At 32.8% G+C, this 27,973-nt stretch overlaps 1 protein-coding gene across 3 annotated transcripts in view; it reads left to right on the top strand.

Annotated features, from left to right (window-relative positions):
* CALCRL (calcitonin receptor like receptor) overlaps window positions 1-27,973 on the top strand; it is a 117,846-nt gene that overhangs the window by 41,874 nt on the left and 47,999 nt on the right. Inside the window, exons 2-5 of one of the 3 annotated variants that reach the window (XM_056794108.1) lie at window positions 3,847-3,915; window positions 22,780-22,870; window positions 22,973-23,074; window positions 27,760-27,855. In XM_056794108.1, coding sequence (XP_056650086.1) covers window positions 27,802-27,855 — 54 coding nt within the window. In that variant the 5' untranslated portion in view covers window positions 3,847-3,915; window positions 22,780-22,870; window positions 22,973-23,074; window positions 27,760-27,801. Of the gene's footprint in view, window positions 1-3,846; window positions 3,916-22,779; window positions 22,871-22,972; window positions 23,075-23,705; window positions 23,769-27,759; window positions 27,856-27,973 lie in introns of all 3 variants that reach the window. The other 2 variants (XM_016433736.2, XM_007494486.3) reach the window with 2 other exon arrangements.

Below are 27,973 nucleotides of genomic sequence, written 5' to 3'. Positions count from 1 at the left end.
AATTGGAAAAGTCCCAGGGGGAAGTGATAAAGTACCTGAAAAACTGGGAGAACTTGAAAGAATGCTTGCAGAAGATGGGTCTTTAACTGAGAATGAAGGAAAGCAGGGAATCCTGGAGGTAAAGATGAGGAGGGAAATCATTCCAGACATTTGAGTATGGTCAGGGAAAATGCATAGAGCCCATAGACTGAGTGCCTTGTTCAATGAACAACAAGAAATTCAAATACAATTACTTAGGACATTCCACATAGCAGTTATGAAACCCTTATTGGTTATCAATCCAACCTCATCATTTTACAAAGAGGGGTAGAGAAGAATTAAGATCTCAAGAGTCTGAGACTTGGCATAGTCACATAATAAATGTGTGGCAAAAAGACAGACCTGACTACCAATCCAGCTTTCCTTTCCACTATATCATAATGCTAAAACTCAGATTAAAAAATAAAAATTTACTTAGACTTGCGTGTTTTTGCTAAGTACTTGACCAGAGCAATAAAGAATGAATAAAAAAGGAGTAGTCTAAATTTTTCTCCTATTTTCAGACTGTCTTAAGACAACTGAGAATTGTTAGATTTACTCAATTGTTTGCCAGTTCTAAGGAACATATAGAGAAAGCAACAAGGATACAGGAAAATGGATGCTGTCGTTAGCAGACAAAGGAGCCTTGATTAGCTAGCCACTAATGAATTATTCCAGCTCATCCTTTACCTCTGCATGACACCAAGGAGCAGTTCAAAAATGCATTTCATCAGAATATTTTTTCTTGTCTTGTTAAGTTTGACAATTTAGAAACCACCCACCACGTTCATATGCTTTAGTCTACATATATGTTTACCTTTGTATAGATAAAACTTTACTTTTTAATAGTAAACATATATTTATAAAAGAAAAGGAAAGGAATGTCAAAAGCAAAGAGCTTATTCTAGGATGGGTCTAAACTAAACACAAATCACATGTTTACTCCCAAATAAGTGATTTGCAATCTCCTCCTCCATCTACCTCACCCTTTTGGTGTGTGCAGTTATAGTGAATGCATTCCTTTGACTTTAATGGGAACATTTTCATCTCTTTTTAATTGGGTGACACATTTTCCACTGTCTTGCTGATTCCCAATGCCTATTTATATAAGCATTTTCCTTTTTTATTTTATTCATTACTATTTATCTTTTCTGAAAAATTAGATCTCTGACTAGTGAGTCTCTGAAGCAGATACAAACTGAATTATTGGTTTCTTACTGAGGAATCAGTACACACATAGATTTATACCAAGTTTTGTCCAATTCTGATTTTAAAAAAATGTGTTTTGAGTTTGATTCCCACTTAATTATCAAATAACTTAAGGGAGGCTTCCAATGGCATGCTACATATGACCAGAGAGTAGCACTGTGACTCTAAATGGTGATATTTCTTTCTTGTTTTATCACTCAAAATTGTTTTTGTATTCAGATATGAGACATAGTGCAGTCATGTAGAGGAAGTGGAAAAATATGCTTCAACACAAAGGAGTGTTAATTAGACTTCTAATCATGAGTATAGCTATAATGCAATGGATTTTCCCATAGTCATGCCCTAAGAATTAGATTTTAATAAAGTTTATGGGGAAAAGGCAGCTTTTTCCCATGGGTTGAAGATGGAACTATTTATTTGATATTACAGGCTTTTCAGATGGTTAAATATTTGCTTTGCAATGCTCCCAATACAGATGTAGCACTTTCCATGCCTCCTGCTGAGGGAAAAACAATTAATAATCTTCCATAATAAAAATTGGAGTGTAGCTATTCTGCGTAACCACACAGATAGTCAACCCAAGGATTAGATCTTAACCATGCTTTAGGTCAGATGCCCTTAGCGCTCCAAGCAACACTATAGACCAGTTCTACACAGAAGATATCATTATACCCATTGAATGATGGCCATGGCCCTTGATAAAAAATGGTAGAGAATAGGTCTATATAGCAATAATGTTGAAATTTTGATATAATCCAGAGATAGGTGAGTATTCTCTTTAGAGTGAGCTCAGGGGAAAAAAATTAGTCCCAAATGTTCAAGGTGCCCAGATGTGGATTAAATGTGATATTTAATAAATTAAATGTAATTAGTTATTCTGAATTCAACATTATAACATAAGTGGTGGTTTAGTAAGCAACAGAATGACTTTGCAGTCAATAAACCTAGGCTCAGTCTTTTCTTGGACATTTACTTAAATTATCCAACAATTAGCAATCGCTTACCTATCACTGTTTCAATTAGCACCTCTATATTTTAAATTACAGCCTGTTTGTCAATTTGTATCAAGAAAGAATGTTTCCATAAAGATAGTTCTCTAGTTCCCTACACTGATAAAATTGTAGGTCCACAAACAACAAACCCCCCTTCAACCCTATTTACTTACTACCCACACAAAAAAGTGGAATTTTATATTCTCATGAATACTATATTTTAAGTGAGTGATACTTTAATTTTTTTAAGCATCAATCATCTCCATGAGTTTATTTAGTTTCCCTCACCCTCAATGCCTTCCCTTCTTTCTTCCATACATGTGAACATCTTCATTCTTTACTGGGACATCCCATCTCCCCCATTATATCTTCCTTGACAGCTCCATCTTTCATTAATGACTTAAAAATATGGATTGAGACAATTCGTCTCAATCCAATTTATAATTGAGTTGAGTATCCCATTTCTCTCTCCATCCATCAATTTCCTTTTCTGCAATACAGTTTAGCACTCACTTCTCTATTAGCTTGATCCAGTTACCCCAATGGTCCTTTCTCATACCATCTAGTAGAATAGATGCTCAAGGAATATATATTAGTTGACTGCCTCCTGTTTTTGCCATATTAACCTATAAATTATAGTTATTTTTGTGAAACAGATGGTCTTTGTCTTAAAATGTAAATGTACTTTTGAATGCAGAGTGATATTCCTGATTTCTTTTAGCTTATATTTTAAGATAAGTAGACTTCTTAAGTTCCTTCAAAAACAATATTTCATGAACCATACAATTTTGCTTCAATTCCACAAATATCTGTTGCACAACTATCATGTGCAGTGCATTGTGCTAGGTGCTAGAGTTATGTTAGCTGAAATAAGAAACATTTGCTGACCTCACAAAGCTCATATTCACTTGAGAGTCACATTCCTATATATGTGGAATATAGTTCAAATCCTAAATAGAGAAAATTAGAAAATTATATTTAATTTTTAAATTTTTAAAAAAGATTTCAAGTGTCTTAGCATCTAAATATATACATCTATAGACATAAAGAAATTTATGAACAAATGTCTCATAAGAACATAATGCAATATTTTAAAGTATTTTTCAGTTATTTATATATATATAGAAACAATTTGACAATTGTTGTCTGACATTTTAAGTTTCAGATTTTCTCTCTTCCTCCCTTTCTTTCTCTCCCCAAGGTGGCAAATATTTTCATATAAGTTATACCATTGTTTACATACAGTACATATTTCCATATTATTCATGTCATGTCATGTCACGTACCACACATAAAAGTTTTAAAAATCATGAAGGACATAAAGTAGAAGACAGTGTGCTTTGATCTGTAATCCGACTCCATTGGTTCTTGTTGTGAATGTAGCATATTTCTTCATGAGTCCCTTGGGGTTGTCTTGGAAACTTGCTTTGCTGAGGATTCGACATTTACAGTTGATCATCATAATATTTCTGTAAATGTAAATGCTCTCCTGGTTCTGTGCACTTTATTTTTCATCAGTTCATATAAATCTTTCTGCTGTTTCTGAATTCATCCTGTTCATCATTTCTTATGGTACAATAGTATTACATTACAACCATATACCACAACTTGTTTATCCATTCCCCAGATGATGGACAACTCCTCAGTTTCCAATTCTTTGAACAACAAAAAGAGCTGCTAAAATGGTTTGTTACAGGTAGGTCCTTTTCCCTTATTTTTTATCTCTTTGGGATGCAGAACAAGGATTGGTATTGCTGAGTGAAAGGGTATGCATAGTTTTGTTGCCCTTTGAATATGGTTCATTATCACTTTCCAGAATGATTCATTTAGTTCACAGTTACACCAATTGTATAATAGTGTCCTAGTTTTTCCACATACCCTACAACATTTATCATTTATCTTTTTGGTCATGTTAGCCAATCTGATAGATGTAAGGGGGTACCTCAGAATTGTTTTAATTTGCATTTCTCTAATCAATAGTGATTTGAGCATTTCCTCTTATGACTATAGACTTAATTTCTTCCTCTGAGAATTGCTGGTTCATATCTTTTGATCATTAGTCAAATGGGGACTGCTTTGTTTTCTTATAAACTTTACCGAATTCTCTTTATATATTTGTGAAATAATGAGACATTTGTCAGAGATGCTTGCTATGAAGATTTTCTTTTCCAAATTTGTTTTCCTTTCTAATCTTGGTTACATTAATTTTGTTTTTACAAAAACCTTTAAAATGTAATGTAACCAAAATTATCCATTTCATTTTTCATAATGTTCTCTGTGTCTTGTTTGGTTACAATTTTTTTCCCTTATCCATAGTCTGACAGGTAAACTTTTCCAAGGTCGCCTGGTTTATCCTTTATTCTAGATCAACATACATTTTGGCTTTATCCTTGTGTATGGTATAAGATGTTGGTTTATGCCTCATTGCCACCATACTGTCATACTGTTTTCTAGTTTTTGTCAAAGAGTGAGTTCTTTCTCCAAAAGCTTAGATGTTTGCGTTTATCAAACACTGAGTTGCTATGGACACTAACTACCATGTGTTGATTACTTAACCTATTCCATTGATTATTGATTTATTACTTATTTCTTAGCAAGTACCAGATTGTTTTGATGAGTAATGCTTCATAGTAGAGTTTGAAATCTGGTAGAGCAAGGCCTCTTTCATTCATATTTTTTTCATTGATTCCATCAATATTCTTTGTCTTTTTTTTCTTCCAGATGAATTTTCTCATTATTTTTTCTAGCTCAATGAAATAATTTTTGGGTAGTTTGATTGGTATAGCACTGAATAGGTAAATTAATCTATGAAGGATTGTCATTATTATATTGGCCTGACCTATCTGTGAGCCATTAACACTTTTTTCCAGTAATTAGGTATGACTTTATTTGTGTGAAGAGTTTTGTAATTGTGTTAATATTGTGTTCATATAGTTGCTGGGTTTCTTTTGGGTAGTTATAACTCCAATAATTTTATAAAGTCTAAAATTATTTTGAATGAAATTTCCTCTTCTGTCTCTTGCTTTTGGCCTTTGTTGGTGGCAAACAGAAATGCTGGTTATTTGTGTTGTTTTATTTCATATCCTACAACTTTAATATAGTTGTTATTTATTTCTATTAGTTTTTGTTTGATTATTTAGGACTCTCATATCATCTGCAAAGAGTGATAACTTTTTTCCCTTCTTGCCTAGTCTAGCTCTTTAATTTCTTTTTCTGTTCTTATTGCTATAGCTATTATTTTTAGTACAATGTTGAACTGTACTGGTGATAATGATCTTTCTAACTTAACCTGTGATCTTATTGAGAAGGGTTTTGGTTTTTCTACATAATAGATAGTACTTGTTAATGGTTTTAGATAGGGTGGCTTTTATGATATTTCAAAGTTTCCATTTATTCCAATGTTTGCTAATGTTATTCTAAGGAATTGCCATTGTATTTTGGCAAATTCTTTTTCTGTATCTTTTGAAAAAAACCATATGATATCTGTTGGTTTGTTATTTATATGGTCAATTATGTTGATGGTTTTCCTAATACTGAAACATTCCTGCATTCCTAGTATAAGACTCTACCTGATCCTGATGTATTATTCTTGTGATAGAATGCTATAACCTCCTTATAATATTTAATTGAAATTTTTCATAAAATAACATTTTAAAAACTTCCTAGTAGATTTGTTTTAGTATTTAAATAGCTCTTCCCAGCTTAGAATTTTGAATATTTTGATATCTGCATCTCTAAACTTAAGAAGAAAATATGAGAAAAGAACCTTTTTCTCATCAACATTTTCTTTCATATTCATTTAAATATCATTCATCATTTGGTCATATTTTATTTACATGTAAGGAAAATGTGATCATGTTTATTTTATCAATAAAAGAGAATGATGATTATTCAGAAATAAAATGCTAATTCACAGAAGGGATTTTAACACTCTCAGTGTACTTTAATTGCATTTAGTAGTTTAAACTTGTGGCTTTCCTAGGAATTCCATGTTTATTAAAGGTTTATATGAGTAATAAACCATTTTGACTCATTATAGAATCAGGTATAAATATGTACACAAACACAACACATATATGTCTATATAAACATGATACATATATGAACATATGTGTATTGTACATGCTTTATACATACAAAAGTTTTAGTATTCACAAAATCTTTAGGAAGGAATGGGAGGTAATTAGATGGGATTCAGGAAATTTCCAGCTTGCTACTTAGGTTTTTCAGTGAATCAGAAATAAAAGAACTTTTTTTTAAAAATCCACTAGAAGTGACATGATATTGTATATTTTTAATCAGGCAAACTTAATGTATCTATTATTGTTGAGTAAAGAACATCAATTAGTGAAATTTGAATAAAAACAATGGAGGTAGTCACAAGGGGTGATAATTTATAGTCAACAAAGAATATACAGCTTCAAATATTCAAACAAAATTAAAAATCCTACATATTGTAAATCAGCTTATGTCAACTTTTCTTTTATATTTCAATTCTAATTCCAGAAAAAAAATGTAATTACTAGCTTTAGTATACAGGATGAAGACAGAAGAGAATGAAAATTAGAAAAGTCCTGAAATTACAATGATTTATTGTGATTTTATTATTGACTAAAGTCTCTATTTGTAGCAATATCCCATTACTGGTTTTTATTTGTATATATGTAAATATTAATGTTAGGTGATATACATTGTATTCAATTCAATAAGTTTTCAAAATTAATCTTATCAGAATACAGATATTTGTCATATTTGTATATAATGACATCACAAGGAACTTTTGAGAGACAAAGAATTCATAAAATTTAAAATCTGATACTTTGGAAACCTAAAATTATATCATAGTCCTCATTATAATTATTAAAATAAACTATATCTTTAGGGGCTTATAAACTAGGCTACCATTCAAATTTTTGGCTAGAAAAAGGCTTTAGTTATTCTCTCTGTTCACATTTTTGCCAATCTATCCACTAATAGCACTTATAAACTTTCTTTTTTTGTTCAGCCACTTTATAGTCATGTCTGACTTTTTGTGATCCTGGTTAGGGTTTTTTGGAAGAGAGTGGTTGGCCCTTTTCTTCTCCAGCTCATGAGGAAACTGAAGCAAACAGGGTTAATTTGCCCATTGCTACACATCTATTAAGTGCTGGAGGCCAAATTTAAACTCAGGAAGATAAGTCTTCCTGGGTCCATGCTCAGCATTCTCTCCACTATGCCATCTAGCTGCCCCACTGCATTCCTTTTCTAGAGGCAGATGATGAAGGTGGCACTTCTAGATGACTATATAATTTTCCTCAGCTATTCCTATAAACCTCAGTGATACCAAGAATATAGGAGAGAGAGAGATCTTAAAGCAGAATATATTTCCCTTTTTTCCTCCTTCTTTCTTTTTGCTCCTAATGTCCTTTCTTTTGTTAAGTACTCTTAGAGGCAGTAGATTGTTATTATCTAGAGAGTATCACTTACCCCTGCCCTACAAGGTCACATGTGATTTTGTAGCCACAATATGACCACAAAGGACCCATCACTTTAGTTTTTACTTCATCATTTTCTTTCAGTGATGGCTACTTTTATTACTTCTGGGAAGAAAAAAAAAAAACTTGGGGCTGAAATAAGGTTTTTCATTGAAAACAGAGAACAAACTATTACGACTGTTCTTCAAGAAGTGACTACAATAGTCCATGGAAGTAGGCTGAAAGTTAAAACGGCCCTAAAGGACAATGTCCTATAATTATTTGTTTACCACTAGAAATTGACTTACTACCTACTTAGGGAAACTGGAAGTTCTATTTCTCCTCTATTAGGTGTTTAGACTATACCAAAATAGTCCCGAGTCATATGTTTCCTTTTCAAGACAGGTCATCACTGTCTTTAGAAAGAAAAAAACTTCTTGTGATGAGTACTATTTAAAAAAGAAGAAGAATTTACTTGAAACCAGTGACTGTTTGGAAGGCAGCTATTCCCCATTCCTCCTTTCCAAGTTATTCCATATTCCAAAGAAAATTTATTGCCTTGAGAGATAGGAGGTAAAAAATCCCATTAGGAAAATATCTCATTATTGTTAATTCCTGTTTAAAACTATATCAAACATGACAATGCAACCTTCTTAAAGAAATCTTAGTCTAGCCACAGTTTAGTATTAGGAAGGGGAAAAATGGTGCTTGGCATAAAGATTTAACAGGAAAGAAAGCTATTTTAGAAGTCATTTGGGAACATGTTTTTGAAACAGGAAAAAACATACAATTGAGTTGATAATAGCATTCTGTAAAGGTTAGAGCCACTAAAATGGATATGCCATCTTTTTTCACAGGGAACGTGTTGTCCTCAAGGTGCAGTTCTCACTTAAACACTGCATAAAGCAGCCAGAAACTTCTTCCTGAGAAATTTTCTGCACTGGAAAAATCTATTTTTAAACCACAGCCCAGACTTAGTCACTGGAGTAAATAATTAAAAATAAATCCTATTTGGAATGTGAAAAATTAAAATAGTTCACAAAATACATCAATGGATGGTATGCTTACTTCCTCAACAGTGATCCCATTTTGTCTTTCACTGCTCTCCAAATGCACCCTCTACTACCAGCATAGTCACGTCTTATCTCTTATATTGATTCCTACAATTTAGCTTGGCGTCCATGCCTTTTAATTTCATCTCCTCTCCTCAGCCAGTTCAAATCTTATATTTTATTCAAGACCCATCTTGATCTCCTTCTCTTCCCTAATGAAGTTGCCCCAACTTAACTGATTTGCTGACTTATTTCTTCACCTATTCTAGGTATATGAATTTTCCTCTAGTTGACTAATATCTATGCAGTATATTCATATCCCTTCAGCTAGAACTGTAAATCCCAATGGCCAGGACCATGTGATATATTTTTTTCTGCTGGAAATACAACATAATAACTGTAAGTTGAATGACATATAAATACAAGTCTGGGAGGCATGTGAACAATTGTAATATCAGGTATCTTTATGTATCATGTCCAGTCTAAAGAAATTAGTAACTCAGTTAAACAAAAATTATTCTTCTTGTTTCAAAACCTAACAGAACCCCGCCTCGCTTGAACAATAGCGCTAGATTGAGTAATAGACTGTCATTTTTATATAAATAAGAATTTCTAAGAATAAATTAAAGTATTCCCATTATTTTTATTTATTATATTATATTATATTATATTATTTATTATTAAGTATTCTTTTCAGCAACTTAAAGGTTTGATATACATTGGAGAAATTACAACCAAGTTTGTAAATGAATTGTCACTTCTTTCTCTTGGCACCAAGGAAAACTTAATGCCACAGAGACTCTGCCAAAAGGGATAAAACAACTCTGCCATAAAAAGTAAAGGGCTATTTAGTGAATTAACAAAATTTTGGAATAGATTCTAACTGGACATTTTTTATTTAATCTGTTTAACAAAGGACTTCCCCTATGTAGTGAGATTGAATTCCTACAGAAAATAAACTAGCCCTTTAATCTAAAAATGACTAGCATATCATCATAGGTAACTTTAAGAAAATCTGCTGATTGCTAACATTTGCATTTTGCCATGGCCAAATGCCAATCTGACTTTTGCTTAAAGATACAACATTGAGTTGGAAGAATAGATACTTTAATAGATGCAGCATTGTTTGACAGTTGCATGATATCTGTAGGGAAATATAGTATTTTAAGCTATTCAAAATCAAGACAGGATTTTGATAAACAAGTCTGCTGTAAAGGGGAAATAGTAGCAGGCCTAAAATAAATAATTTTTAATTTAATTTTCAAAAAGTACTCATTCTTTAAGGCAACATGCTAGGTATTACTAAATATGGGCTTGCAAAAAGCATTCTGTCCTCACAGGACTTAGATTCTACTGGTGGGATACAACATGTTTACAGATAAGTTAATACAAAGCAATATGGGGAGGGCCACAACATTATAAAACATGGGGTGGGGGGAAGAAGTCATAGCAGGAAGTTTCTTGCAAAGGTATCATATCGCTGAACCTGGAACAAAATTGGGGATATAAAGAGGCAGAGGTGAGAAAAAAATAGATTTTGAGGTTGGGAAGAAGGTGGCAAGTCAGGCAGCTAGAATGCAGACTTAGCAAAGGGAACAAAAGTAATTAATAATAAAAAGGCAGTTTAGAGTACAATTGTAGCAGATTTTTACTGTTAGCTTAAGAAGTTTGTATTTTACTTTAGGGATAATATTGTTCCAAAGAAGAAGTTTAAGTAAGAGAGTGATATTGTCAGACTAGTGTCACAGGAATATTGGAGAGAGGTGAGGAGCAGGGACTCTGTTAGGAGGCTATTTCTACGGTCCTAGAAAGGGGGAATAAGAGCAAGTTTAGGTAGAAAGAAGAGACATAGTAGTAATGTTGTAAATTTAGAATTAAGAAAGCTTGTCAGCAGAATGAGTATAAGAGCCAACGGTGCTGAAGGCCCAACATGAATGAAGTTGTAAATGTGGGTGATGAGAAGATTGGTAATATTCTCACTGGAAATTAAAAAAAAAATAAAAGTCAGCTTAGGTTTTGGCAATATATTTCCTGTTTTGGAAATGTAAAAATAGGCAAAGTGAAAAACAACTTTTCCTTCAATTGCCAATAATATCTCTTTTTAAAAGTTTCTTTATGATCTATGATCATCTTCTTAAAAAAAGTGCTACTTCTGTGTATTATAGTGCTATAGAGGTGGCAATGAAAAAAGTCAGCATTTTATAGCAAACAGATTCAACCAAGATAAAAAGTCTTAGAGTAAGGACTTGGCATTGGAGTATCTGTCACCTTCCTAGTTAATTCATAGATGAGGAGGAGGAGGAGGAAGAGAAGGAAGATGATGACAAGGAACAACTATTACTGATTTCAATGGGTTCAATGTTTGAAATAAGATTTGGACCCTGGTCTTTCTGATGGACAGCCAGAGATCATAGCCACTATACCAACTAGTTGCTTAATGCTTATCCCTACATAGCTGACTACTAAATGATGACTTTTTTAAAAGCAGTATCAATTTAAGAAGGTTTTCTACAAAGGTGTAGAGGAATTGCATTCTATATAATTTTTTTTTAATCACAACACTGTTGAAACACTGTTGAAATCAGAGATTTTTTAGATTATAAAGTTTTAACTTCAACAAACCAAACTAGAACTTATAGTCTTCTTTTATCTTCTATTAATATTTTTATATAACAGTTCAAACATTGCTTTATGATGCAGTTAATAATCTCCATTTAGAGTTCAATTCTTTTTGATGCTTGTGGTCATAGGCTTACATTATGCTTGGACAGTGCATAGAGTTGATGAGTTGGGAGGTCAGTGGAGGGAAATTAGGAACAAAGATATCACTTTAAATTTTCATCCTTTACACTCATTTTGAAGATGGTGAAATTAAGACAGATAAATAACTGGTTTAAAGTCACAAAGCAAGTTAGTGACAGAGTTTGAACTTAGAAATTTGACTTCTAATGTTGACATTCTTTCTACTATATCATGTTTGCATGCTAGCATTTTATAATAGCACACCCTTAACATTAGACTGTCCTAGTCTACTTTACCAAATCCTGCTATAAGCAAAATCTGTTATCACACACATATGCACACAAACACATGAACACAAATTTTTTTTACTCTATCTGGTGAGCCATTCATTGAAAATATTTAACAAAAACACACTGCAAAATGATGAAAGCCTTTGGACATTCTTTTGATTTTTTTTTTTGCAGGAGAAATGAACTTTCACACAATCAGGTCTATTTCCAGTTTTGTATGTAGGGAAGCCCATAGTCCAGATTAATTGGAGCTATGTTTTGTTTCTGCATTACACTGAGCAATGAATTCTTTCCACATTAGATCCTATGAAGAGATATAGTTCAATAGCTGAAGTTTCAAAGGGTGTTTTCAGATTCCCTCCCACTTTTTGCTAATTGGACCAAGGTTTGGCCACTTGCCTCCTTCAAATAAAAGGAAAGTGACCAACAGCACCGGAAATTGGATAATTATGCCCACAATGGCAAAATTGCTCCTGAGGTTAACACTCAGGAGTGCCAAATGAAACCCAAACTTTTATCTTGAAATTATATCTCTTTAATAGTTATTCAGTTTCTCTACTAAGAACATTTATTAGATAAGCACATATACCAGGAATATGTTCTTTCCAGAGGAATGCTGGAAAAGTTTATTTTAGTCAACTTGTCAAGCTGTAGAGTTTAAAGAACTTTATACTTCATTAGATTAGATAGTTTTGATGTTTGATTTCAGAAAAAGTGGATATTTTTATCTTTGTAATAGAGACATCCCAAGAAATTCTCTATGTACAGCTAATTATAAAGAAATAGTACCAGAAAATTATAGTTATGATAAAAATTAATTTGATAATTTTTGAAGGGTGGAATGCTATAATTTTGAATTCAGCTGAATTCAATAGACACTGGAAAGCATGGTGAACTTGTTGATAGATCTGAGACCAAGTTTTGACTCTTCCATTTACTTGGGTTATGCCATTGGACCAAGCATTCTTACTTTCTTAGCCTAAATTTTCTCATATGAAAAATGTGACTGATCCAAGAGGTTACTACATGAAGCTCATGTCAAAAAAATGACTATTTAAAAGCTCCATGACCAATAAAACTTATGTTAATAAAATATGAACTATTAGTGTCCTTAATTGTCACATTGATTACTAATTACTTGATTAATGAATTATGGTAAATCTGTGGCACCAAACTGGAGATGTGTATAAAAATGTCTTAGAAGATAGGAAAAGCATTCTAAATGGAATTAGTGTTTGCAATAATTGGTTTTAAAATACCAAATTGTCAAATAGAAGAGGAATGATTATACAAACCTGGAAAAAGAAGTTCAAGTATTTACATCTGATTACTCCTAAACAGTAATTTTGCAATGCCATTTTGTATTTCTAAAAAGCTAGCCCAATCCTCAGATGTACAACTGAAGGAAGATTACTCATAAACCATGAGGTAGAATGAGTCAGACCATCCCTAGGATTCTGTCCTCTGACATTAAGTAGGCATATGAAGAATGTAGGGACGTGTTATTAAAAGACACCATCAAAGATATAAGAAAGATTAGATAGCTAATAAAAGGAAAGATTTAATTAGATGACAAAGACTAATGAATAATGGATAGTGTTTAAGTATGAAGAAGTTGAGATCTGTCTTTCTACTGAGGGACAAAATCATAGAGGGATATACACACATACATATATACATATATGTATAGAGTTATTCATATATATTAGTTTATATGTACCACATATGTGGGTATATGTAATGTGCATATAGTCTTTTATGTGTGTATAGACACACACACACCTTATGTTGAAGACTTTCCCAACATAACATCAAGGTTCTTTTTTTCTAGTGGTCATTATGGAAGTTTAAAAGTCTAAAAACCTGAAGCATTCTTATCTCTATAAGATGGTTTTATATGGTCCTTTATGAAGTGAGAAAGATGAATCACCCATGTGATAAGAGTTTCACTTGCTAAAGGTGCATTCCCCAAACCCACACACTTGGGACGTCTTCAGTATGAATCAGTATATCAAACTCAAATAGAAATGGGGACCAAGAATCCAAAAATATGGATCCCTCTGGGCTTCATATTGACTTCGTTTTAAAATGTTATCTTAGCTATATTTTATTGTATTTTTATTTTGTTAAACATTTCCAAATTATGTTTTAACCTAGTTCAGACTGCTTTGGGGGGAGTTGTGTGCCATACTTCTGGTACTGTTCAATAGAAGATTCCAGGAGAGGAAACTCTCTTTACCAAAGCTTATGCTTTCAGAGAGTTGTCTGGGATCATTGGGAGGTTATTGTCTTTGTCCCCAGTTATATAATCAGTATGCTTTATAAGATGGGCTTGTACCCAGGTCTTTCTGATGTTAAATCCATTCTACCCTCTGTTCTGCCAGGAGTTTCTGCGATTTACTTTTATGTTAAATGCCTGTATCAAATCATATGGAATTTAACATTTATTCTTAATTCAGGTAACTTAAATTCATAATTTATGTGTTGTGGATTTCACTGTGTTGTTTAAGACTGACTTTTAAATTATTGATTGTGTACTATTTCATTTGATTTAACTTTAGTCTCTCAGACAGAGGCTTTTGTTAAATTGGTTGTAATTTTCCCTCTCAGTAGTATGTTACACTGCAATTAATACAAAAATAGACTTTTAGCTGATTCTTATTATAATAATGTAAGAAAATTAGTAAATGAAAGCAACAAATAAAGGATATATAGCATAAGGCCTGGAATCAATATTCAGAAAAGGATTAGGAGGAAGATGGAGAGTATGGAACTCTTTCATATATATATGAATTATTGTTACTGGAACTTTTGATAAGTGCTTAAGGAAAAATCTTTTCAGACCTGTCTTGCACTAATGCCTTATCTTAAGGGACAGAAACACCTGTCTAAATGTACACATCTAGATTCTGGTTTTACATTCTCTTGACCCTGATTAGCATCAGTGTCTCCAGTGGAAACTAGGGAAAGTAGTGGATAGATAGATGATTAGCACTGGAGTCATGAGGACTTGAACACAAATATAGATAGAACCTTAGACACAATTACTAGTTGTGTGACCCTGGCAAATCACCTGACCATGTTATTCTTCAATTTCTTCAAATGCAAAATTGGAATAATAAAAGAGCTTCCAAGTTGTTCTGAGAAGCAAATGGGATTTGTATCACCCCGGGCAAGTCACTTAAGTCTGTTTGCCTTAGTTTCCTAATCTATAAAATGAACTAGAGAAAGAAATGGTAAACCATTCCAGTATCCTTTCCAAAACAAACAAACAAACAAAATCACAAATGAAGTCATAAGAATTAGATGTGGCTTACATGCCTTAGCAACAACACCTGGTGCATTGTAGGGAAATGGAGGGGAGAATAAAGGAGTAGATAGACTGCAATTTATCTAAAATATTAGAAAGAAAGGAGGAAAGGAGAGAAAGGGGGAAGAAAGGAAGGACAGACAATTGGTCATCTGAGCCTCTTAGGTAATTTTGAAGTCTTCAAGGAGAGAAAAATGATTTTTCTTCTCAAATTGACAAAAGATATTTTCATAAAATTAACACATCAAAGTTGAATTATATCATTTGTCTGTTCATTAGTGCCAAAGCTTGCCACCTGATTAAGATGTGAGATACAGGTATGGAATGTGTGAAAGTATGTTTCCAGTCATGAAGAAGTGTCTCTTAATTTGCCTTTCTTAGAACTGAGGAAGATTGAAGAGAAAAAGAAAAAAAAACATTCTCTTCAAAAGTCGTTCAAAGCTTAAAAAGTAAACATTTAGATTGGAGATATTTTCACTATACATAGTGTTGGTTTTTCTACCTTTCCTTTCTGCTTTATGTAACAGAAAAAAGAAGCAAATGTATCAGTAAAGGACGCAATCTCTAACCATGTCATTTTAATAAAGTTAGATTTTAAATATAGCCACAGTAAATTAAAATAGGACAAATAGTTTGCTTAAAAATAACAAATGACTCAAATTTGAATTTTTTCAATAAACTTATTTGAAATTTATTCTTTACTTGTAATAAATTCATTCAGCTTTAAGGATTGAGAATTGAGAGAAGCTGATTTTATGGACCAAGATAAAACATAGTAACTGGGGCAGAAATAAAATTGGAGTTAACTGGGTCATAAAAAAGGAAACATTTTGTATGCTCAGGAAGAAGAAGGGTAGACCAAATTGGAAACAACTTTGTAAGGGCTAGAAACCACTATTCATCTGTGAAAAATCAGGAAAAAGTTGACGGGGACTAATGATCATTAAAGCCATAAGACTTATAAAAGGACAGTTTACTTACAGAAAAGGAAAATGAAAGCTTCATAACAAAGAAAGTTTCGTAAACCTGGGGTCCAGGGATATTTGATAGTTCCTGAATAAAGGATCTGGTTAAAAATAAAAAATAAACATTTTAAGAAATCATATGTTGGGAATTAAAAAGCAGTTTGGTAAGTGACATTTTGATAAGTATGGTAGGCTAGATATTTATTTGGCCACAGAGCATTATAATTTTAATGTTGATTAAAGCAGAAAACTGTTGAAAAGTATACTAGCATTCTCTCTGAAGCTGTGTGCTTCAGAATTTCATTTTTACTAAAGTTCTGTCTTGATTAAGGACAATGGGAAGAGAGATCAAATGCTATTGTGCTTTTTGGACACCTGAACCTTGAATTCTTACAATGGTGTTATACTTACAGAGATGTTTAACATAAGATAGTCTCTTAGTTTTTTGTCCTCTTTTATGTCATCAAAATACTATATTATTCTTAAATCCTGGGGTTCCAAAAGAATAAGAACACAGAAAAGAAAATCTCAAAACAAGTTCTCTTGTACCCGACTTTAACATCAAATTAAACCTAATTGCAACCTAAGACAGGAATTAAAAAAAAAACTATTACTTCATTCTATTCTGAGGAAACAACTATAATAATGTTTATATGATTCATGAGACTGAAATGTAGGAAGATAAAATGACAATAAGTATTATAACTACTGATGTGGCTCAAAAGATTTCACTATAGGGAGCAAAGGAAGCTTTTACATTGTTAAGATGTCAGTTTCTTGGCTAAGCAGACTCATGAAGATGCACTGAGTACACCAATTGGGTAGCATTAATGCTTTGACTTTAGTCTGTCTCATTATTTCTTTTATTTCATGACAAGATTCAATTGTAGCTTCTGAATTTCACAAAGTATCCTCTGAAGCCTTGCTATGAATAGATAATAATTTAACCAGATTTGAAAGAATTAGCAATGAAATATTTAATGGATAGTCTAGAGATGGCAAGTATATTCATTCACAGACAAATGTAGAACAAACTAAAAATGGAAGAAACAAAGTAGGAAATGATGCAATTAAAGGTTGTATGTTAGAAAGCAATGAACCAGGAAACCAGGTACCTGCCAAGCAGATAGGAGTGAAAATTACTATTTCTCCTTTCACAATATTTTGAAGTATTTTCCCCTCTGTTTTGACCTGCTGAGAATAAATAATGTATGAAGCTGCCCCCTCTCATAAAATTTCTGTGGGTCAGAGAACAAAAGACATACAAAAAAACCCTACCTTATAACTCCTTTGGGTCAGAGAATTCCTAGACTAAAGGGAAAAATCAGTTTATTTCTGCCATCTGCCAGTATCCCATCACTGCTAGTGGAAGAATTTTGGGAAACCCAACATCAAAAGCAGACAGAGGAGATCTCATGCCAGGAACAGCATTGTCAGTCACTGAGTGGATGGAGAATTTATATATGTGTGTGTGTGTGTGTGTGTGTGTGTGTGTGTGTGTTTGCCCTTGCTTTCAACATATCTTTGTTAGTAGTATATAACCTAAAAAATGCAAAGGTCAGACAGCCTCAGAGGAAGGGGCAAAAAGAAAAGGTAATTTAATGCCACAGATGATTTTGGGGGTAAATGAAAGAAACGTCATTATTAAAGGAGGTAAAGAATTTTTAACTTCTTTACATATTATTTAGTTTACAAATTATTGTTTTAAAAAATTTGAATTCCAAATTTTCACTCTCCCCTCTAGCCCCTTCTTAACTCAGTGAGAAAGCAAACAATATATCATGTGAATCATATAAAACATATTTCTATATTAGCTATATTGCACAAAAAAGCAAGAAAAATTAAGAAAGTGAGAAAATTATACTCCAAATCACACTTAGAGTCCACTGGTTTCCTCACTGAAGGTGGATAGAATTTTTCATCTATTCCTTTGGAATTCTTTGATCACTGTATTCATCAGAGGGGCTAAATCTTTCACATCCTTATAATGTTGCCATTGCTATGTATTATTATCTCTTGATTCTATTCACTTCACTTTGTATCAGTTAATATAGGTCTTCTCATGTTTTTCTGAAACAAATTCCATGATATTTCTTATAACACAATAGTATTCTATCATAGTCATATATACTACAATGTATTCAGCTATTCCTCAGTTGATGGATGTTCTTTCAATTTCCAATTCTTAGCCACACCACAAAAAGAGCTATTGTAAATATTTTTGCACATGTATTTGATCTCTTTGTAATACAGAGCTAGTAGTACTATTTGGAGGTTAAAGGATATACATAGTTTTTATATTTTGAACACAGTTCCAAATTGTTCTGCAGAAAGTTTAAACTCATTTACAAGTCCACTAACAATTACCCATACTTTTCAAAAATTATTATAAATCCTCAAAGAAGTAATTTATCAAAGTATCCACTAAATACTTGAATGAGCAATAGAGAGATAACCTTGATTTCGCATCAGGAAGACTTTGGTTCAAGTCTCAACAGTCATACAAAATAGACATGTTCTAGGCAATTTTCTAAAACTAAATGGTAGAGAAACTAATGACATGCTTCCCAGAAGAACATTTTCTCTTCTGACAGTTCATTTCCAATGCACTCAAATAGGAGCAAATCTAGTTATTCCTTATTTCTGTTTTTTTAACAGTATCACCCCATGGCCTAAAGAGAGGGGAAAGAAGAAATATTGTGACTTTGAATCTGGTCTCAAATAAGACTAAGATTCTTTCCAGGGAGTGTCTCTAGAAGGATAGGGATCTGATATTTTACTTCTCTTTCTACCATTTGTCTCTCTCATTGTGTCTCTTGTTCTCCTTCTTTCCTTCCCCCTCTTCTTCTTTTCATGTTCTCTCCCTCTCCGTGCTCTCCCTCTCTCTTTCCTTGACTCTCCTTTCTTTCTCTCCTTCTTTCTTACTCCTCCCTTTCTACAGGGGTAAATACTTGAAATATGATACAGTAACTCATCACTTCTTAAACTCTCTAATGGAGATAAAGATAACTTCATAGGATATACTCAATAGAAATTTCGCTTTCACTTTGTTTCTTTACTAAAACAAAAACTCCCTGGCACAAAACTCCTAGAGCAGTGAGCACAACTTTGGTTTTAGCCTTTCTACTACAGAATTGTTCAAGGGATAGTACTCCCCTCCTCTGAGGAGCTGCTATGGACATCATCTCCTTGTTGGACAACGGCACCTGGTTTCACAAATGCCTGATTTTCCAAGTTTATTAGTTGCTGGCTAGGAAATACGTCTTTTAAAACTGTTCTTTAACCACCCATGTTCAAGAAAAGAAATAAAAGAGAAGTAAATGCAAGAGCTATTAGGTTCAGTCTCAGGCATTCTTACAGAAATAAATCAATTCATCAATAAATATTTATTTAGCACCCACGACCTGCCAGACATGATGCTAAATGTTGGGGATACAAAAAAGGGGCAAAAAAGCCCCTTCCCTCAAGGAGCTTACAATCTAATGGAAGAGGCAATAAATATATATTCTTGCTGTGCTTTTGCTTCCAGGATAGAAATGGGAGAGATGGGGTGAAATCTCAGTCTTTTCCTTGCTGGAGATCAAAGGAAGATCTGAGATTGTCTGTCTCTCAACAAAGATATCTACTCAAATAGGAGCAGAACCTGACTCTCCTTGTTCATAATATACAGAATATGTCTCAGTCTTGGCCAAATAATTATTCTCTTTGACCCAATTATGCCTTTCTCCCATTCTTACAGTCTACAAGGTCCTAGTTAATTAACAAAACTTGTCAAGTTATCAAGAAATAAAGAACTGCTTATAAATCTATTGGCAAACTACTAGAAGACATGACTCATTTGAAGGGCTGATGTAAGGGCCCAACCTCAGAGCCATATTCTATTGGTTTTGTGCTTACTATATTTTACTGATTTCCAAGGATTTGAAATAAATAAAAATAACTTTTAGATCATTGGGTAAATTGGGGTATTACAAGATCAATTTGTGGGCAGATTATTCAAATTGACCTTTAAATTCTCACCAATGATTCATTTTTTAGCCTTGGGCAAGTCATTTAAGTTTCTTGGTCTCTTTATCAACAAAATGGAAAGGGTAGATTATCTTTAATGTCTATCAGTTGTAACATACTATGATTCACAGGAAATCCAAGAACATGTTTTATAAACCACTTTTTATATTTGTTTTAAATTAAACCAATGTGCATATTAAGGGAAATTTTATCCTCATATTTCAGAGTCACATATGTATAACTCATATTTGTATTATTTGGAAGAAACGTTTGTTTTCCAAATTAGTTTAATATTTTTGTTGTTTATCTAAGGATTCAAAAATTATATAAGCTTACAATCTGAAAAAGCAAGAAATCATCAACCTAATAGATAGGTGAAGTACTAAGAATGCAGAGACAAAAAGGGGGGATTTGATCAATATGGAAATTTGCTTTCATAGATTTTACATTTGTTTGTTTATAATATTGGTTTTGTGTGAAGGGGACAGGGTTCTCAATTAAAGGAAGGTGGATTGGGGAGAGAGAAGGTAGAAACTGGCTAAATAGAGAAAACTTAATCTTTTCTCTATTTAAAAAAAGGCAAACTAAAGGCATACCACAGTTAGGTTGTGAATATGCCAAAAATGTAAAAATGCCAAATCGTATTCTATTCTAGTGGTAGTAGGCAACTAGTAAAACTTCTTCAGCAAAGGAATGACAATCATAATTGTACTTCAGAAATTTAAAATTTGGATCAGCATGAAAAAATGAATTGATGCAAGGAAACTTTACCTAGTGAAATAAGTTAGGATACTTTTGCAATAAATTAGGTCAGGCCAGAAATGTTTAGATTTTGAACTAGAATGGTTAGGTATCAATGAAGAAGATGGGACAGACCCAGGAGATTTTGAAAAAATAGTATCAATAGGATTTAGGAATGGACCAAGAATAGAGGTGAGAGGGAAGTGTAAATGAGAACTTCAAGGTTGTGAACATGGCATAAAAAATGGCACTGCCCTTTATAAGGAAGCGGGAATTGGGTGAGGGGGGATATCGGTGGGTAATAAAGAATTATGGTTTGAAAATGTTGATTTTAATATGCCTAAAGCTCATCTTTGAATAGGAGATGTAGAACTTCATCTCAAGAGAGAGATTAAGGCTGGATATGTAGACTTTGGAGTCCTACATAGAAAGATAATTCTTATTCTCTTATACCATTCATTTCAATTGTACTGAAGCTATTGATTGTCAGTTGTAAATGATTTTTATAATGAAAAGCATATGCTCCTAAAATAGCATCCAAATCATCAAAGAAATTAAGTTTTGCCCAGTTTTTGTGCTAAATATTTTATTATATGTCTTTGAAAGGCATTAAAGATGACTCTCCTCTACCCAATATACACATTCTATTAAGTCATTTAAGATAAATAGAAATGTATAGTAAACCTTATTTTTCTCCACCAAAAGTAAAAAAGAAAAAAGTAACTGATCAATGGCCATGAACAATATGTACTCTCGTGTTTACATATTTTTAAAAGGTGACAAATTTAAACAAATTCTGGATGTAGTTATAACTTAAGTTGTGTCAAGACTATCAAATTAAATTTGAAGAAAACATATAACTTTAAGCATATTCAGTTAGAGATTCTGAGAATTTGTTGGTATGACTTGGATAAAAAGCCTTCACTTCCTTCCAAAGCAAACCATCAGAATCCTGATTATTCTTTGAGACATTCAAATGTCATCTCTTCATTGCTGACCTACCTATTTCTCTTTAGAAATAGCCTTTCCTTCTTTTGATTCTAATTATTCACAATGGAATTAGTCTCTTTCTTCTCAAATATTTTATAGTATCATATTCATCATTATAGTTATCAATTTACATATCTTAGCTTCCTTATTAGAATGCAAACTTCCATGTCATTCACCTGAATCTCCTCTTGTGCCTTAGAAGTAGTAGGCTCTTAATAAATGCTACTGGAATTGAACTTCAAAATAAAAACTACTAATTTGTTTTCAGAATGTTTAATGAAAGTTAAATTTGCCATGCTCATCACTGTTAAATCTATAGCTAAATGTCATCAGGAAAGTCTGATTGGGGTAAAATTAAGTGAATAGGCTAGTGAATAAAATGAAATGAACAGTCTAATCCAATAATTTCATAGTTAAGATGGGGAAACTGAGACACAAAGATAATTAATTATCTCCCCAATTTTACATAAAATAAATGTTTGCCATAAGTAGAACACATAATTTAAAATAAATATTTAGCATTATTCCCCATAGAACATGTATGTAGGGTACTAATTATGAATGACAGGCATCAATGTCTATTGAGACTAGAGGCTAGAGTTTAAATTTAGTAGTCAAGGGTTATGATCAGTTCTAGAGCTTCAGTTGGAATCATTAGATTAGATTATATGAAATGAATTCTTATCCCTAAATCTCATGATATAAATTTAAATTTTGTTTTGAAACCATGTATCTAATTCAATATGAACATCAGGTTAAGAACTATTACATATAGTTAGTAAGCTAACATTAAAAAATGAAAATTAGAAGGAAGGTTTAAAAGTTCAACATCTATTACCAAAGAATACATTATATGGCTATAAATTTTCATAGAAATAAAGTTAATGGCTTAAAATACTAGTCAAATATTTACCATAATAAGTTAACTTTTTGATGATGATAGTAAAATAATAACTATCCTTTATGTAGTCCTTTAAAACTTTCAAAAATGTCAAATATCTCCTTTTAGGTCTTGACTATTGGTTAAAAATAAATCTTCAAGGCAACTTTAAGTGGACTTCAAGGGAAAATATGGTTTGAACGTGGAAACAACTGTGTATGTAAGTATGAGCAAAACAGATTGTTTCAGAATAATGTGATCTAGAGTCAGTTTTTCATTGCATTACTTTATATTTTAATACAATGTTTCCTGACTCTTTTAGGTTAGCTCAATCTCTATGTTAAGGTATTGCTGATAGAAGAGAAAGAAAAAACAAGATTTCTCAATTAGAAAATTGCTAGAATTAGAAGACAAGGACTTCAAGGTGAGTCAGTGACATGATTTCTATTCATCAACACTGTGCTGTCATTCCAAGAAGTAATGAAAGTATAAATATGGAAAAACAATTTGAACACTCTTAGCTACATGTTCTACTAATGCTATCCCCATAGCAACACTAATGACAGGTTGAGTGGTAAAAATTGACTAGATTTTTCATAGCCCAATGGCTAAGATTTATCTGTAGCAGGTATTTTTCCCAGAGAACATTTCTCATTTTCTTTGTTATTGAGGTATTATTTCCAAGGCAAAGCCTTCCCTAGTCCCCCTGCTTATTAGTATTCAGTTCTTCCTCAGTTTATCAGGTATCTATTTCTTTGTATATGTTGAACCTTCCCAGAAGAATGCTAGTTCTTAGTACTCAGTTATTTTGTTTTGTTTTACCTTTGTATCCTCAACATTTACCAGAGCAACTTGAAAATTATTAGCACTTAGTGATGCTTATTGTATTGAATTCAACAAATACATATTTTAATATATAGAGATAAGTATAAATATCAGATATTCATACTTTGTTAGATGGACACAGGTTCTTATTGACTGGGATACTCAATGAACAGAATTCAAAGTATTTAAGTTTTCTAATCTGCTGAAATTCTTATCTATTTTTAAACAAGCATTAACAGTAGAAGATTAAAGAGGAGGGGAAGAGAAGGAAGGAAAGGATCCCTGCCCTCAAGGTGATTACATTCTAATGTTGGGAAACAATACATAAAGGGAAGCTGAAAAAAGATGGTAAGGGAAGACAGTTGCCAGGACCATGGTAAATAGTCTAGTGTCAGATAGGTAGCCTAAATATTTTCTTTAAAATGGAAGTTCTGAAAGAACCAGCCAACAAAATGAAGAGCGCATAGGAGTGAAGAATGCTTCCCGTGAAAGAAATTCATAAATTTTCCATATATAATTCACCCAACAGATGGGAGGTCTTTTCAGAAATGATGTTCATTTTCTCTTCCTCACTCTCACTATGAGACAGGCTGAGTTCCTTTTCCAGTTGTCTAAGTATTTAATTATCTTTTTTGATACAGCAGTGTGGTACAATGGTAGAGTGGTGGGCTTGCAGTCATTAAAGCCTAAGTTCGAATCTAACTGCATACAATTACTAAATATGTAGCTCTAGCCAAGCCACAACCTCTGCCTCAGTTTACTCAACTGTAAATAGAGATAATAATACCGTATGGATCACAGGATTTTTGTGAGGATTAAATGAGATCATTTTTTCATAAAGTGCCTGGAAAGTAGTAGCCACTATAGAAATGTATAATCCCTACCTTCTCATATCACTCCTCTACCAGTAATAATAGATTCCAGATTACTCATACTCATGCACATTTTCTTTGTCCTTTAGATCATACACAGTTGTGAATCTTCTGAGATCACAGCTATTTCAGGATTTTCAACCTCTAGAAGAATAATTTTTATTGTTGTTATTGTTTTTCCCCATTTATAGAAAAAGCCTTTATCCAGAAAGGGCCTGGAGTTTTTGAAAGCAATTCCTTAGATGTGATCCTAGTTATTTCTGAGATCCCTTCATTGTCTATCCAAAATATTCAATTCTAGTGGTATGTACTAAGGATTAATTCAATAGGCACTTAGTTGCAATTATCTAAAAATGAGCATTTTATTCCATTTGATTTTATATAATTATAGGTAAAAAATTTATGACATCAAGGATACTAAAGTACAATATGTTACCAGGTTTGCTTATGTAATTTATAGAGATGTCAATCAAAAGACATTTGTTATTGTGTTCTATGTTCTAGGTACTAGGGATACAAAAAGAGGCAAAAGGCAGTCCTTGCCCTCAAGAAGTCCCTGCCCTTCTCTAGTGGGGAGACAAAAACAAAACAAATGTGTAAAAACATGCTAGATACAGGTTAAATAGGAAGTCATTAAAAGAAGAAAAGCATTAGAATTAGAGGGGTTGTTATTTGGTAGAGTTGTGGAGAAAGAACATTCTAGGCTTGGGGAAAAGCCAGAGAAAATGTCACATACTATATTATTCAAGGATATAAAAGAGACCAGTGGAATTGGATCAAAGAATATGTGGCCAGGAGTAAAGTATGAATTGACTAGAAAGGTGTGAAAGGAAGACTAGGTTAAGAAGGACCTTGAACAGCAAATAGTGGATTTTGTATTTAATCTTGGAGAAAAGAGGGAGCATGGTTTTTTTTTGGGTGTGTGTGTGTTGGAGTTACAAGGTTTAGCACTCTGTGAGGTGTTGGACCTATTCTTTGGGGAAATCATTTTGGTGGCATAAGCAATATCTTATATTTGCTATCAAGAAAAGGCACTAATCTCATACTTAAAGCAAAGATGGCTGGTAACATAAAGTGTTACCTGTGTAGACATATTTGAGAGATGTTGCAAAAGTGAAATCCATAAATTTTGGCAATAAATTAGATATGGAGGATGAGATAGTGAGGAATCAAGGGTTGATGACCTAGGTTGTGAGCTTGAAGAAATGGGAAGATAATAATGATGCCCTTGATATTAAAAAAGGAAAGTTTGGTGGAAGGGTTAGACATAAGGGTGATAAGTTCAGTTTCAGGTATGTTTTGCTTAAGAAGTTTATAGGACATCCATATGTCTGAAAGGTCATTAGAGATGTGAGAATAGAGGTCAGCAGAGAAGGAGGTCATTAGATTTAAGAATCCTCAATATAGAGATGTTGATTAAATCCATGAGAGATGATGAAGTCCCCAACTGAGGGAAAAGAGAAGATGGCCCAGGACAGAATCTTTGGGGAACTTATGGTTAGAGGGAATGATTTGGAAGATCATGGATGAATGATGAAGAGCAACGATGAGAAGTATTTGATAGGACAGAAGAGAAGGAGGAGAGAGTGGTGTCACAAAAACCTGGAAAGAACAAAGTAGCAAAAAGGAGAGGGTAATCAATAGTGTTGAAGAATAAAGGGAGATCAATGAGAATGAAGGTTGAGAAAAAAGTTATTGGATCTGGCAATTAAGAGATCACTAAGACTTTGGAGAGAAGAGAAGTTTCATTTTTCTGTAAAATATGAAGAATAGTTCTTGATGAGAACATGGGGCCAAGGGAATCATGAAGATTTCAAAGACAGATGAAAAGATTTGGAAGAAATACTAGAAACAGAAGGATAGTAAGTTGATAAGGAAGGGATATAAGGATTGCCTAGCAGGAGTGAGGACACAGTTGAGGTTGTATAGAATAAATTTATAAAGGATTCAATTAAAATGCATGCTTTTTTCCACCTTTCTTCAGTACTACATGTATAGGAGTGAAAGGGGCAGATGCCATAAGTAAAGCAAGGCTGAGGCTTAATAGGGTGTAATTAGTGATATAATAAGGGGGTCAGGCAAGGAACTCAAGAGAAGAGGACAATGTAGAGTTGAAGTGATTCTCCCGGGATCAGGTGGGGATGGGGGGAAAGGAATAAAAAGTTCAGGGGAGTTAGCCTAGGAATAGTCACAGGATTGGAGGTCACAAAGTAGAAGTATATTAGGTAAGCAAATCCAGAGGAGGAGGTGGAAATCTAATAGATTATGATCAGATAATGAAATTTCATAATTTTTAACACATACAAGTGGTGCATTTGTAGTTCTTGGAAAGATCAAGGGTATGCCTATCTTCGTGTGGGACTGAAGTGACATGGAGGAATAAGTCATGGGAAATGGGTAGGTTGAGGAACTGAGTGTTTAGGTATTTAATGGAGAGTCAGTATGTAAGTTGAAGTCTCCTACTATGAGGGTAGAAATTGAGAAGAGAAAAATTGTGAGCCAGGTACCCCATTTGGTGAGGTAGGAAGAGGAGTGACATGAAGATCTGTAGTCAATAGCTACCAGGATTTTGATTGGATGGTAGATAGGGCAGTGCCATTAGAAACTGATTACCAACAGGGGTTGGATGAAGGAAGTCATCAAGGAGTGTTTGGGTTTTATCATTAAAGGACTACTTTTCATTTTTACACCATTAAAATCAGGACCAATTTTAAGTGATGTTATTCATTAATAGTATACCTTATGGTGAAAATATTTAGAAGATTCAAGGTTACCTTTAATTTCCTGGTCAACAAACCTAGGGTAATTCCCATATAAGTTAACATTCATGACATGTGAATAATATCTCACAGGAAAAATTATTTAATTCATCACCCAAACTACTGAGGTGTCAATGAATTAAATTCAACATATTTTATTGGAAAGATGAAGAAAAACTTTGCGTAGAAAGTTTCCTATTAAAATTTTGAGGTTCTTAAGTACATGTAAAATACTCATTTTAATAGTCCAACTGAAATCAAGTATTAAAATTTCTAAACAAAGAAGATTCTCGATAATTGTGTTTTTATTAATGGAAAAAATATAGTTTAAAGGACTTAAAGAATCCAATAATATTTCCTGATTTATAAGGCAAATAGAGGACATGAGAGAATAATTACAGTACTAGATGGCATATACTCCTTTATGTGTAATTTTGATACTTTGTTTCTTGAAAATAAATACTTTTGTTTTTTGAATATAAATATCATTCTTAGTTTATATCTACATTTCTTCTTTGACCATCCTTAAAAATAAAATGTGTTCATATATGTATGTTCATAAACATATGTAAACATTTACATATATGTGATGTAAATTGATCATTTAAAAATTGTTGTTGACTATGAACATCACATTCTTTTCTTTGTTACAGAACAACAATCTAATTTTACATGACATTTTGTGCTCTATATTAATGATGGAACAAAGGTGGATACTGGTATTTCTACTTCTTTTGACTACTTTTAAGGTAACATTTGAACTGAACTATATATTTGTTTTTTGTTTCATGATGCTTGTAAAAGAAGTGAATAGTGTTCCGGATAGACTATCTTATACAGTGATGTCTTGTATAATTTAATTTGATT

This window comes from Monodelphis domestica, chromosome 4, assembly GCF_027887165.1.
Source record: "Monodelphis domestica isolate mMonDom1 chromosome 4, mMonDom1.pri, whole genome shotgun sequence".
NCBI lineage: Eukaryota > Metazoa > Chordata > Mammalia > Didelphimorphia > Didelphidae > Monodelphis > Monodelphis domestica.
Note: the sequence above shows the minus strand (reverse complement) of the source record. Positions and strands in the feature narration are given on the sequence as shown.